We start from the raw sequence: 15427 nt of genomic DNA on the forward strand, positions 1-15427 counted from the left end.
AAGAGAACGCGTTTCTACTGCTCCAGAATCCAACGGCAGTGTGCTTTACAACACTCCAGCCAACTCTTGGCATTGCACATGACGATCTTAGGCTTTTGTGCGGCTGCCCGACCACGGAAACCCATTTCTTGAAGCTCCCAATGAACAGTTCTTGTGCTGACGTTGCTTCCACAGGCAGTTTGGAACTCGTTAGTGAGTGTTGCAACTGTGGACAGACAATATTTACGGGCTACGCGCTTCAGCACTCGGCGATCTCTTTCTGTGAGCTTCTGTGGCTTACCGCTTCGTGGCTGAGCTGATATTGCTCCTAGACGTTTCCACTTCACAATAACAGCACTTTCAGTTCAGGGCAAATATTTGCTGAACTCACTTGTTTTAAAGGTGTCATCCTATGACAGTGCTACGTTGAAAGTCACTGAGCTATTGAATACAACCCATTCTATTGCCAGTGTTTGTTTATGGAGATTGCCTGGCTGTATGATTGATTTTATCCACTTGTTAGTAATGGGTATGGGTGAAATAGTCAAACCCACTAATTATAAGGGGTGTCCACATACTTTTGGCCACGTAGTGTAGTTTTTGTGCATTCTAAACGTTTTTACCTTTGACTCAAACACAGCTGGGACACTCCTTGTCTGTTTGTTTTTGTTTTTTGAATTTCGTGCAAAGCTACTCGAGTGTTATCTGCGCTAGCCTTCCCTAGTTTAGTAGTGTAAGACTAGAGGGAAGGCAACTTGTCATCATCACCCACCGCCAACTGTTGGGCTACTCTTTGACCAACGAATAATGGGAGTGACCGTCACATTATAACGGTCCCACGGCTGAAAGGGCTAGCATGTTTGGTGGGATGGCGATTCGAACCCGCGACCCTCAGATTACGATTCGAACGCCTTACCCCATCTGGGCATATCGGGCCCCACTCCTTGTCATTCAATAAGGTGAAGTACGACACTCGCAGGTAATGAATATGGTACAGAAACTTGTAACTTCTGGTAGTTGTTTGATCAGTTAGAAGTATAGGATAGGAAGGAGGACTGTGGTGCCACAGTATGTAATACAACTGGTGTCCATAAGAATCTAGATTTTTAAGATATTACCAGCACTTATTTCAGGAGGACACAATCAATTATCTGCTACTATAGCTAACCTGTAGAAACGTATATTCCTACAACGCTGTAAAATGATGGTACAAACTCCATACGTTCTATGTAATTCAGTGAAAGAACCAACTATACAGAGAAAACTGCATCAGCAGGTTGTATATCCTTCTTTTCAGAGAATAGCTCTTGATATAACCAAATCCTCCATAAAACTGATCACGGTAATTTTAACATTCTTGTTGTAATCAATTAGTTCACTAATTAGGTTGAACCAAACCATATTCACTGTCCTATACACTGTCACCTTAACATCCCCAAGCAGTATGATGGTTTGATGAGTAGGTCGTCATAGCAACACATTATGATTAACCGTTTTTAAAAGTCCGACACTAAGAACGTTTGTCATTGCAACTGTGTTTAAATCTCATTCTAACGAAAAGACCCTGATGGGACAGCAGACAGTTCACGAACTTAGAACGCTAAATCCAGGTTAGATTCCCCGATGTAGACACATCATATAACAATGTGACTTTGTTGTGAAACAAACAAACAAAATTCACGAGTTTGTAAGTTGCAAGCATATACGTGTTTATTAGAATTAGAAAATAACTTTAAAATCACCTTTTATGAAAAATGTAATAATTTGAATAATTTCCAGATGGATTCCATGACCTAGCTAGGTTAGTTATATATTTTGCAAAAAGAGGTTCGTAAAATGAACCAACTAAACGGCGCTATTTACTATCAGACTGTTCAGAAAAGTATTGTTTTTGAATTTCGCGCAAAACTACTCGAGGGCTATCTGCGCTAGCCGTCCCAAATTAGCAGTCTAAGGCTAGAGGGAAGGCAGCTAATCATCACCACCCACCGCCAACTCTTGGGGTACTCTTTTACCAATGAATAATGAGACTGACCGTCACATTATAACGCCCCCATGGCTAAAAGTGCGAGCATGTTAGGTGCAATGGTGATTCGAACCCGCGACCCTCAGATTACGAGTCGCACGCCTTAACCCACCTGGCCATGCCGGGCCTTCAGAAAAGTAGCCAGTAGTTTCCGAAACTTAATCAATAAAAATATAACAAATTATCTGGTGCTTTAAACTCAATCTGATAAATGAATTTGTTTATCTTTCTTTCGACATCCAGTCTGCAAAGGGTAAACAAACAATTTCGTTTTACTATGAAACCTCGTACTAGAAAATACAATTTAATTATTATAATTAAATATTGTTTTTTTAAAATTCATTACATACTATATATCTTTGTGACGTTTACTTCTGCTTGTGTGGTGACAATTTCATTCAAATATAATACACTTTGCAATTCTAAAAAAAATATTTACAAAGCAAATTCAAAGTTTACTATTTAATTTGAGCCAATTACAAAATTTTACGCTGGTTCAAAATAATTATCAAAATCACCTTTTTACTAAGCGTTTATGACAAAATGTTCCGTCAATAATCATTTAAAAGTTTTTGAATTTTCTTTTAATAGCAGAGGGCAGCAGTGGAGCGATCAGTAAAATTAAATATATATTTTTTTATAATGGCCGTTATGTGATTGTATGATAAATGAACAAATCTTTATCGTACAGTAAGTATACTGAGACAGTTATTGTGATATATATGTATATATAATTTATTAACTAAAATTTAATGGAGCTAAATGTTTCATTTAAGACCTTAAGTAATTGGACTCTTCACACTACTAATATTAGTATTACTACCAACATTGGTAGCAATAGTTACCCATTAATACGATAGTGATGGTATTATATATTATTAGTACATTAGCAGCAATATAAACACAAAAGTATGATTCTTTTAAGTCTAATTTCATTTTCGTGTACTAGCATCGCAGTGTTATTTTCTACTGTGTTGTTGAGTGATGCGTACTCTTGATTTAATACGTGTTAAATATGACGACTATTAACTCGTTTGGTATTTGTTAACTATAGTTGAGACAAAAGAAATTATAAATGTTGGTTTTTAAAATAATAATTTTTATGAACTAGTTGTATGGTATAAATAGCAGAGCTTTACATTATCTCTGAAATACTTGTTCTGCATACTGCCCGTTTTGATCAGTTATAGATATTTCACAGATTTCTAGTATGCAGATTATGGGTAATCTGGTTATTTGTAGTATAATGTACAATGTGTGAATAATGTTTCATTATGACAAGCTTGCAGAAAAGTGGCAAATTTTTTACGTTTATAAACAATTTAAACATTTATCTAAAATGGTGTTTGTTTTCTGCATTTGAAGGAATTGATATAATCTTTGTACAAATAAAATTGTCAGTGAATGTTGTATACATCCTAAAAATTTAATATTCTTGTTTAACATCCATCTGGGATCATTCTGACGTATGTACATCATCATATTGTATGGATGAAGATTATGATAGACTGCTTGCATCTTGTATTGTGAACATATTGCATTTATGGAGCAGAGAACATTATCTGATGAATAACATTAATTTATTAGACATTTTGGTATATATACATACTTTATCTTCATCAAAATACTACACAAAACAATAATAACCATTAAACACTTGAATCTTGCAAACTACAGTCAACAACTGTAAGTGAATTGTGAAAGTAGGTCAGAAAAACCTGGATGTGTGTTTGTTTTTCTTATAGCAGAGACCCACAAGGCCTAATTTTAGCTTTATAAATCCGTAGACTTGCAGCCATTCCAGAGGAGGATGAAAACCTTGGAAATGAATGATTAAATGTATCCATGTAGACGTTGTATAATAATTAATTAGAACAGAAGATATTACTGAAGTAGGGAGGTTGTGATTAGTAAATATAATTTAATTAGCAGTTCCAAGTTTTCAGGATGGCTGGTATGGGTACTGACACTTTTACATCAAGTGGGTTTCTCATCATCATGAGTTCCAAATCTGTGAGGCCTATAGCTTAAACTTTAAAATCAGTCGAGGATATTTTGTGTTCAATAGTTTGATTCTATTCGTGTCCGTGAACAGAACAGATACACAATAAAGGGTGGCTCATTCTATAGGAAATCTTCGTGTGTTCTTGGATATGTACAGTTAAACAGAATATGATTTTTACCAGTTTAGGTACTATTGTAGCTTCCACAAGTAAATGAAGACTTTAACTTGAAAAAATGTTTTTTTGGATAATTGTCAGTTTGAGTTGTGTGTAGGACTTAAGTAACAGTTTGGTGAGTTGCTTTTTAACATAAGAATTTAGCTCTATTTACCTTAGTAAGTAATGTGTAATTATAGGTAGGAATTTTACACTTTGGATTGAGTGTTCCATTTCAAAATCATGAGCAACGGTTTCAAGAAAAGGGTGTGGAGAGAAATGTTTCTGAAGAAAAAGATTTAAACATTTAAATGCTGTGACTTGTATATGACAAGGTTGTTGACAGATTATGTCCATGTTTAAACATTGTTGTGACTTGTGTATGACAAGATAGTTAACAGGTTGTATGCAAGTGTGATGTAATGACAGAATGACATTGCTTGTTTTAACATTGTGTAATAGTGTTGACATATATGAAGAAGTAATTAGAGTTATTTTATATTCTAAAGTTTTTCATGATGTCTGCTGTACCTTAAGAAATAGCATTACAGTTAATGATCTGATGTCTGGAGTGTAAGGAGTGTTGGTGTTATGTGTGAAGTAGCATGTTTCATGTAAATGTGTTTCAGAGATTCATGATGTCCTCTATACCTTAACTTAAGAAATGAAGTTACAGTTAATGATCTGATAGCTAACATCTGGAGTGTAAGGAGTGTTGTTGTAATGTGTGAAGTAGCATGTTTCATGTAAATGTGTTTCAGAGATTCATGATGTCCTCTATACCTTAAGAAATAATGTTACAGTTAATGATCTGATATCTGAAGTGTAAGGAGTGTTGGTGTTACTTGTGAACTAGCATGTTTCATGTAAATGTGTTTCAGAGATTCATGATGTCCTCTATACCTTAAGTTAAGAAATGAAGTTATAGTTAATGATCTGATATCTAACATCTGGAGTGTTGTTGTTATGTATGAAGTAGCATGTTTCATTGTAAATGTGTTTCAGAGATTCATGATGTCCTCTATACCTTAAGAAATAATGTTACAGTTAATGATCTGATATCTGAAGTGTAAGGAGTGTTGGTGTTACTTGTGAACTAGCATGTTTCATTGTAAATGTGTTTCAGAGATTCATGATGTCCTCTATATCTTAAGAAATAATGTTACAGTTAATGATCTGATATCTGAAGTGTAAGGAGTGTTGGTGTTACTTGTGAACTAGCATGTTTCATGTAAATGTGTTTCAGAGATTCATGATGTTCTCTGTACCTTAAGTTAAGAAATGAAGTTATAGTTAATGATCTGATATCTAACATCTGGAGTGTTGTTGTTATGTGTGAAGTAGCATGTTTCATGTATACATGTTTCAGATCAGAGATTCATGATGTCTTCTGGTAGAGATGTGGTGCAGCAGTTTCTGTGTCATTACTGTAATCGATCACTTTCATCTAAGTCTACGCTTCAGAGACACATAAAAACATGCCAATTGAAAAATGTATCACTTCAAGAAGACCCGGGTAGGAAGACCCCTGACACCAAGAACTTCATGCTTCCACCCATACCATCCCAACTGACAGTGATTTTCCACCAGGAGAAGAAGAACAATAGACATGAAGAACCCCAGATTACTTTGAAGAAGATTTTGGGACCTGCATCCAAACATACTCCACTTGCCCAAGAAGGTGAAGGTGTTCAGAACCAGAATTGGCCAACACCAACCGTGAGCGGATCTGTGGCTGGGTGCAATGTTTCTAAACAAACTCTGCACCATTGTCCATTCTGCAAGGATTCCTTTTCCAACTTTTCTCACTGCCAGGCCCACATAATCAGCATGCATGAGAATGAATGTGATCAAGATCTGGTTGAACGTACTTGTAGCTTATGTCGTACGGTTTTTTCAAGTAAAGAAGAGACAAGAGAGCATGTTCTTACAAGCCACAGAGATCTTAAACCTGTTTCTCAAAAGAATTCTGGTTCTTCAGATGGTTGTTCAACTTTAGGAGAAGATTTCACTCCAAACCAACCAAAAGAAGAGCTGAACAGCTGTGGAGACTCTTTTGTAGATTGTCAGTTACCAGTAATTAAGACAGAACCAGAAGATATAGACAGTTCTCCAGAAATGGATTTGGTTCAGAATGAAGATTTAAGGGATTTTCAGCTTGATATGGCATCTGATATTTCATCCAGAGGGACAATGATTGAAGAAGCTAATAACTCCCTTTTGACCTCTTCAGAATGTGGTCAGCCTGAAACATGCACTAATGCAGCAGCTGCACATGGACCTTCTGGTCAGTCGTTGCACGTCAGTTGTGATGATGCCAGTTCTGTTTCCAGCAGGTTCACTGATGTCGGTACAGTTCCTCTTGAGAAAGAAGATGCCAGTTCTGTACAGTTGTCACAGATTACTTGTTCAGAACCTGGTTCCATTTCTGACAGATTCACTGATGTAGGTTCAGTTCCCATTCAGAAAGAACCTTGTACAATAGGAATTTCTCAACCATACAACAAGCCACTTGTTGTTCATTTACTGTCTCATGGAAATAACAATGAAAGTTGTGTTCCAGAAGCTAAGTCTGCTAGTTACACAGCTTCTGAAAACAAAGCAGGTGCTATTTCTCATGAAAGTGGACAGTTCATTCAAGAAACTGGACGTTTAGCCAAGTCCCTTTCTTCTGGACAGGTTGTTTCTTGTCCATTAAAAAGAGTGACATCATCACAAGGAGTTGTAGCCATGTCTATGCATTCATTAAATAATGCAGAATCTTTATTCTCAGGTCCTGATAACCATGGACAACAGTCAGGTCAGAATTTTCTCTGTTTTACTGGTAAAGAACTGGTTCAAGTTCCTTCTTCTAAATCTCAAGATGCTACGACTCCAGGGCCTTCTGCTAAAAGTAAACCAGTTCCAAAAAAGCCGTTACTTACTTGTGAAGTATGTAGCAAAACCTATCGCTGTCGTAGCAGCTTCAAAAAACATGTTAATGCACATGTAGCTGCTTCATCACTTGTGTGTAAATATTGTGGCCAAACTTTCCAACAGAAAGATGTATTCTTTACTCACATGAGGTTACATGAACAAAATGCATTAATTCAACCACCAGGTGGACCTAATGAGTCTAATTTTCAGACTTCTCTGCCATCTGATCAAACTGGTTCATTTACTTGGGATACGAAACAAGTAAAGCCAGGGATAGAGAGCTCAAATAACATAGTAAATGACTTTGGCATACCTTTGTCTACAATGCATTTATCTGAGGATAAGAGTCCAATGGGCACGAAAGAGAAGTTAAAACAACCTAGGAAAAGAAAACTAAAACAAGAGTGCCAAGTAGAATCTGATTGGATTGGATCACCCAGTTACAAGAGACTTGGTCCAAACAGTTTGAACCCATGGGTCCAGAACCAGTTCTGTAGTGACCGTGATTTGGATGAAGTTTCAACATCTCGAGAAGTTTGGAACTGTGTCAAATTTAAAAATTTAAAGTATTTTTCAGGCCATCATAAACTTGGTTCAAGCAGAAAACCTTCTATTGGTAGCAAAAAGGGAGAGAGAAATGTGTCATCAGAACTGAAACATTCTATTTACTCGTCCATTGGTTTGAAAAAGGATGCAGATTTAGATCGGCCTTCTATTTTGAAGACAGACAAGGTTTCAAGATGTTTAATTTGTAGAATTTGTTGTCGCACATTTTCAAAAACTGAAAACTACTTAAGACATAGGAGGTTACACGAATATCGTTGTCTAGCATATTCTTGTCAATACTGTGGACAGTTTTTTGGTAAAATAGATTTGCTGGGCCTTCATGAACAGAGGCATCGCGAATTAATGGGTGGTGCACAGACATATTGCTGTGTTTATTGTGACCTGTTTTTAAGAGATAAAAGTATTTTAAAACAACATGTGTCTGAGACACACAGAGGTTTTCGAGTACTTCTGTCCTCAATCAAAAAACCAGACTTAGGTTTGTCCAAATCATTTTGGAACTTATCCAAAAAATTAGCAACTCTAAAACACAACATGAATGAAATTTCGTGTGCAATAGAAACATCGATGCTTCAAGAGATTTTGAATAAACGAACACGCCAGTGTCACCACTGTTTGAAAAAATTTAGAAACGAGGAAGCAATGTCACGCCATGTTTGTGTGAAACCTACTAGCCTTCAGCGACACAGTCAAGGGAATTTTTACTGTGATGTCTGTCAGCAGTTTTTTACTTCTCCAGATCAGTTGGAGAAGCACATTGAGTTTCAGCACGTCAAGGTAGAGCTGTACAGATGTGATGTGTGCAGTATTTGGGGCCGCAAAGAAGAGATCGAGCATCACATGCTTACTCACATGTGTAAAATGGGAAGCTTTATAAGCACAGAACAGAGTAACATCCACATGGAAAGTAATTTCCTTCCTCCAGGTGCTAGTTCAAAAAGGAGTAGCAAACCAATCTTTCAGTCTCCTGTGAAAAAAGGACGTTCTGGTGTTTTACAGGAAAAGGAACAACAAGAACGTTACCTGCATGTCTCGTCAACACCAAAGAAGGGTAAAGCAAAAGTCAAACATTCTCAGGCAATAAAGAAAGGTAAATTGCATGAGGAATTTGTACATCATGCTGACTGTTCCCAAGAGTCTTATCTTAATCCAGTCATAGTTCATACAAACCAGACTCTCCAGCGGAAGTTATTGATCGACAGTAATCGAAGACAACTTGTTGACGACACTTGGAGCAAAAGCAGAATTAGGTTGTTAAATAACAATAAAAGTACCCCAGGTGTGGTTAGCCAGAAAAACATTTTGCTAGAAAATTATTTAACAAATCACCAGAATGAATTGTTGGGTAAATGTAGGATATTGGGTGTTCAGAATAAAGACACTAAAAAGGAGGTTTTACCTAACCTCACCAGCCATATAGAAATTGTAGAAGTAAATAAATTTCCCAGTCGTAATCATAAAGAAATGGCTCCTGAGAGGACTACATCATCCAGCACTGATACACAAAAGGAAGGTATCAACAAAACTAGGTTACATTGCAACCAAAGTGAAAATACCAATAAAGGTAATATGCCCATCCCAAACAATCAAAATGAAAATCTTAACAGAACTGGGTCATTTATTTATAACAACTTGGGTGAAAACCCGAGGAAAACGAACGGAGTGAAGCTGTCGACAACAACAGATTGTCAAGTCAGAGTGTACAAAGCGACAACAACAGGAATGAACACTCTGACAGAAGTTTGACAAATAAAGACATCGATAGGTCATCCAACTTTTGTAACCCAAGTGAGAGTCTTGACAAAAACCAGAATGATGATTTGCTTAAGAGTAGTAAACAGAGTGAGAGTATGGACAGAACTAAGGTTCATAATCTTCACAGCCACAGTGACTTTGGTAATAGGAGTAGGACGTCAAGTTTAGGTAATCAAAATGAACACAGTTTATCTAAATCTTTTAATCAACTTGACAAAATGGAGAAAAAAAAACAGTCAACCATTAACAGTGAAATTGAAATTTTTGATGTGAGCACATCACAGAAAAGAGGAAGTCATGTGGAAAGTTTAGAAATGAGTAGATTATTGGGAAGAGTCAACCAAGTCAGTGAAAGTAGCTGTCCGTCTACTGGCAGTAGTCGCAGTGAGAAGTCACATAAAAGCAGAAACAACGAAGATGAAACTGTTGAAATTAGTGAGTTACCTAATGCTGTAAGGAATGACAGAACAGTCAGTAACAGGTTAATATACCACAATAAAAGTGATACAAGAAGGCTGTCTAATCAGGGTGAAAACACAGATCGAAGTGCAGAGTACTGTATTGCTTGTGAAATGTTCATACCGTCACATCTGTTCCAAAACCATCTTTTAAAAAAACACTTAGATGGAGGGGAACGGTCTGATTTTTTTTGTGACTTCCAGTCTTTGCCTGATAATGAATGGGCAACAGAAGAAGACCTGGAACACTACGATGACATTGGTTTCGATGATGATTATGAAGATGACTTAGAAAACTACGACACAGCATTACAGACTGAATCAACCAATGAAATCAGAGAACATGCAATCTACAGTGAAAATAAACAAGAGTGAATTTGTGTAAATGTTAGAACACAACAAAAATCTTTATATCCATGTAACTTGTGAGATAGTACTATTACAGACTTGTTCAGTAACATGTAAATATAATATTTTAAACTGAAGATATTGTATATATTGATTATGTTTGAATTGTGAACATCTCATTCATCTCAAAAACCAGTTGGTTAGTAAATATGCATTTGACTCTGAAATACCTGTTATATAGGTATTGGAATTTGTTTTTGATATTTGTATGTACTATTATTATAAAGTGAAAGAAACAGAAAATAATTAAAAATTTGGCTGTTGGAAATAAATCACTGTAAAAATAAATGTCTTTTTTTCATGGGGTTGTTTCAAGCCAAAACCTTACAGCTTGCTTATTGGGAGATAAAATAATATTTAAGATGACTTGTCTCCAGCTGCCTAGTCTGTATGCTAAGTTAGTGTACTTAACCATCAACTGAGACTAGGGATAGTTGTCATGAAAAACTTGAGATTACACTTTGTTAAATTCTTTATGAAGACAAAAATTTGTTTGTTTTGGAAACATGTATCAATAGGTTTCTCTTATAATTTTTACCCTTTTTATGTTCAATAATTTTCTATAATTTAGTGCAGTTTAGAATTTATTTTTTTATATTGGTTTAAAAAAAAATTCTTTGATATTTGGTAAAATATGTTTTGTAACTTAGCTGTAATCGTGAAACAATTATGTTTGTTGAACCACAAGTTAAAATGTTACTGTACAGTATCTGCAGACGTGAAATTATGTTGCTAAACATTTTAATAATAAAAAGTAACATGTCAGACACACAGTTCTGTGAAAGTTACAGGGGCTGGTAGTGGCTAGTGTGAATTCAGAGGTTGTTGGAGAGTGTGACCTGACCTTGGTCAAATGAGTAGCCCAAGAGTTTGTGACAGGTGCTGTTGACTAGCTGCTTTCCTTCTTGTCTGTCACTTTAAAATTAGGGATGGTTATAGACAAATAACCCATGTGCAACTTTGCATGAATATTCAAAACAATCTTTGTGCTACTGAGAAGCTTCAAATAAAAATAGAGATTCTAATATTATGTAAAAAATTAGGTACTATGATAACCTGGTTCATAATTCATTTATAAACATTTGTTCCAGGTACAATCATGTATGATATAAATATATCAGTTATACCAATGTTGGTTGTTATCACTTAGACAGATGAAATAGTGAAAGGTGTGTATAAAAAACAGTTGTCAAGTCAATCAATGGATAACTCATTGTTATATGCTATTTCAAAACATGCTTTTATGTATACAAGTGAATTATTGTTTGTTTCAGTTCCCAATTTTGGTGGAAAATAAGTTTACTTGTCTGACGTGATTGTGAAATGTGTCAGTTGTGTTTCTTGAATGGTTAACGTACACCTGTCTCATTTGTATTTAATCAAACACCATTGGAAATAAAAATTGTTTTTTTATCCAGGCTTAGCAGGGTCTTTTATAGTGAGACATTAGAACAAAACAATCAACCAGTTTGTGGTATAGGAGCTGTACTTCATTAACTCCTTTCATGCTGTGTTTATGATAAAACAAACTGCCTAGTCTTGGGTTTGTAGATACATAATGCACCCAGTTATAGATTCATAGATACATAACCCACCTAGCTTCAGGTTTATAGATACATAGCCCACACAGTTATAGGTTTGTAGACACATAATGCACCCAGTTATATGTTTGTAGATACATAACTCACCCAGTTATAGGTTTGTAGATACATAACCCACACAGTTATAGGTTTATAGATACATAATGCACCCAGCTATTGGTTTGTAGATTCGTAACTCCCCTAGCTTCACGTTTATAGATACATAGAATACTAGAACCGTCTTGTGAGTTTAGGAAATAATTTGAGTCGTATAAAAGGAGTGAGAGTAGATTAATTTGGTGGAGTTAATTATAGTAACAGCAAGTTTCATAATCAGTTCACGAGTTAGTATATTTATTAATTAGTTAATCCTGGAGTAAGGTAGTACATTATGATAATAGGTCAGTAATTAAAAGTATAAGGAAAAGTTTTGTTAATGGTGAAACACACGTGATTTTTCGACAGAACCTTCAGGTATATGACAGTTATAGATATTTTTTATTAAAAATGTACCGTTTTCTTGGTACTAATAAAGTAAAATGTTGGCTTTTGTTATTCCATGGTATCAGGGACGTAGATCCTGGAGGGGATAGAGGGTATACATCCCCCCTTCATTTTAGGTGGGGGGTATGGTGCATACGATCATCCCCCCTACGGTTTGGTCTGTTGAATTGTTTTATTGCATCACAGGCCTACAAATTGTGTGTTTGTTCTTGTGATTCTCGTGTTCTTACCAATCGAATTACATAATTAGGCCTAGATGTAGGCTTTTTCAGTAGCCAAAATGTACATCTTTAATATAGGCGTGCTTCTAAGCTTTTCGATCTAAGCGATAATTCGTAAGTATCAGTCAGTAGGCCTAAGTATACATGCAAGTATCGTGGCAACAAGATTACTCTGTGACTGCATTTTTACAGCTTTCAGGCTCACATAATCAGAGATTACCAATTTGTAAATTGAACAGTCCACATAAGTGGTTGCAAAAATCATCCCACCCCATCGGGTGTAAAAAATCTACGCCCCTGCATTGGCCCTTCATTTTATCATTCATTGAATATGGTATTCTATTGATTGTCCGTTTATCCTCATTGAAAGCTGTGCAGTTAACGGTTCCCGTTTCGGCTGCTCAACGATTCTACTCAAATCTATGGGACATGGAACAAGTTATGTACCATAAAAGTACTTACAATAAAAACCAATTGGTTTTATTAAAATGTACGAATGAATCTAATAAAAATTAAAACGTGCAAGTTGATTCACAATTTGATATAACCCCGCTGGCTCAGCGGCAAGTCTGACAGTTTATGACACTGAAGATCGAACACGTGTAACCTATTGTACATGTTTTTGCTACATAGTAAACAAATAAATAATCTATTATCCATAATAATACAACGGCGTGTGTGTGTGACTGCTATCATCCAAGAAGAAAGAACCTAGAAACATGGAATTTTGCACCCATACTAAAGTTGCCCCTGTGGGTATGCACATGGGTATTATTACTTATCAACGTGCATGCATAATGAGACAAGCTAGAGTAAAATCACAAACACGCAAGTGCGCGTCTTCCTATAGAGCAAGCAAACAAAAGACGATATAGAAAAGAAGTGTAAATATTGTTACCAAGGTTTTGATACACTATCAAGTCTAGAATAATAAACAACAAAAGTATCAACGCTTCGGTGTACCAACAATATCTTCTTAGTTACAAGGTTAGTGAATATCAGCGCAGATAGCTCTCTTGTAGCTTGCGCGAAATTCAAAAACAAACTGAATGTTATTTTTAACAACAGCAGAATCGACTTTTTATGTAACTGACAGATTGTTGTTTCTTTCCAAAGCAATGATTATACTGTTAGTTTTCAACAATATTGGTGTATCAGTGGCACACTTATAGTCATGTGTAAAAGTTAGGACACCCTATGAAATCCTGTGTATTTTTGTAACATTTTGGATATATATATATTTAAACTCAATTTTAACAATACTGAGAGATTATAGGTATATAAACAAAACTGAAGAAAAGACTTTTCAAGATCGTCTGTAAATGTAATTCTACAAAAATGCATATTCTAACTCAGATAAAAGTTAGGACACCCCCACATTTATTCCCACTTAAAATGGCTCAACTCACACACAGGTGTATCACACAAAGTGCACATGATTAGAAGATCGTTACTCAGCATTTTGAATGAGGCTTGTCCTATTTAAACCTCAGACATTTAGTTTGGTGTGCTCCTGACTGTTGAAGTGAGAGTGAGCACCATGGTGAGAGCAAAAGAGCTGTCTGAGGCCTTCAGAAAGAAAATTGTAGCAGCTTATGAGTCTGATAAGCGATTTAAAAAGATCCCAAAAGATTTTGAAATCAGCCATTCCACTGTCCAGAAAATAGTCAACAAGTGGAGAGCTTTCAAAACAACTGCTAACATGCCCAGGTCTGGTCGTCCAAACAAGTTCACCCCGAAAGCGGACCGCAAGATGCTAAAAGAGGTCTCCAAACACCCTAACAAGTCATCACGGGCTCTACAGCAGGCTATGGCTACTGTTGATGTGAAAGTTCATGCCTCTACAATTAGAAAGAGACTGCACAAGTTTAACTTGCATGGGAGGTGTACAAGGAGGAAACCTTTGTTCTCTAAGAGAAACATCAAGGCCAGACTGAAGTTTGCCAGAGAGAATGTAGACAAAGACCAGGACTTCTGGAATAATGTTCTTTGAACAGATGAGTCCAAAATTGAATTATTTGGACACCAGACCAGAGAACATGTTTGGCGTAAACTAAATAATGCATTCCAGGAAAAGAACCTCATACCAACTGTGAAGTATGGAGGTAGAAGTGTCATGGTTTGAGGCTGGTTTGCTGTAGCAGAACCTGGACAGCTCACAATCATAGAATTCACCATGAATTCTACTGTGTATCAGAGGGTGCTTGAGGATCATGTGAGACCATCTGTACAAAAATTAAAGCTGAAGCGGAACTGGACCCTGCAATATGACAATGACCCAAAACATACCAGTAAATCCACCAAGGACTGGCTGAAACTAAGAAATGGAGAGTCCTGGAATGGCCGAGTCAAAGCCCAGATCTTAATCCCATTGAGATGGTGTGAGGTGACTTGAAACGGGCTGTACATGCAAGAAACCCCTCAAACATCTCACAGCTGAAAGAATTCTGCATTGATGAGTGGGGCAAACTTTCTTCAGACCGATGTCAGAGACTGGTAGATGGCTACAAGAAGCGTCTCACTGCAGTTATTTCAGCCAAAGGGGGTAACACTAGCTATTAGGGGGTAGGGTGTCCTAACTTTTCCTCAGTTAGAATATGCATTTTTGTAGAATTACATTTACAGAAGATCTTGAAAAGTCTTTTCTTCAGTTTTAACTGTTTATTTATATTTCTTTAATTTCTCTGTATTGTTAAAATTGAGATTAAATATCTATATGTCCAAAAATGTTACAAAAATACACAGGCTTTCATAGAGTGTCCTAACTTTTTCATATGTGTAGCTAGCTAATAATGGCTATAGTTTTTGTTAAAATAACACTCAATACGAATTTTTAATTATTGTTGTTACTCTA

At 36.2% G+C, this 15427-nt stretch overlaps 1 protein-coding gene across 1 annotated transcript; it reads left to right on the forward strand.

The window, feature by feature from the left end:
* The first annotated feature begins 2576 nt into the window (after positions 1-2576).
* On the forward strand, positions 2577-11680 carry LOC143237292 (uncharacterized). Its single transcript, XM_076476371.1, has 2 exons — positions 2577-2695; positions 5534-11680. Exons 1-2 carry the CDS (start codon positions 2674-2676, stop codon positions 9391-9393), a joined length of 3882 nt encoding a protein of 1293 aa, XP_076332486.1. The 5' UTR covers positions 2577-2673; the 3' UTR covers positions 9394-11680.
* Positions 11681-15427: the final 3747 nt, after the last annotated feature.

Source organism: Tachypleus tridentatus, chromosome 13, assembly GCF_004210375.1.
Source record: "Tachypleus tridentatus isolate NWPU-2018 chromosome 13, ASM421037v1, whole genome shotgun sequence".
NCBI classification, from domain to species: domain Eukaryota; kingdom Metazoa; phylum Arthropoda; class Merostomata; order Xiphosura; family Limulidae; genus Tachypleus; species Tachypleus tridentatus.

Excerpts from the sequence above, each read along its gene's own strand:
- LOC143237292 (XM_076476371.1), top strand. The coding sequence starts at position 2,674 with ATGAACAAATCTTTATCGTACA. Across the intron at positions 2,696-5,533 it reads GAACAAATCTTTATCGTACA|ATCAGAGATTCATGATGTCT; the intron begins GTAAGTATACTG and ends TACATGTTTCAG.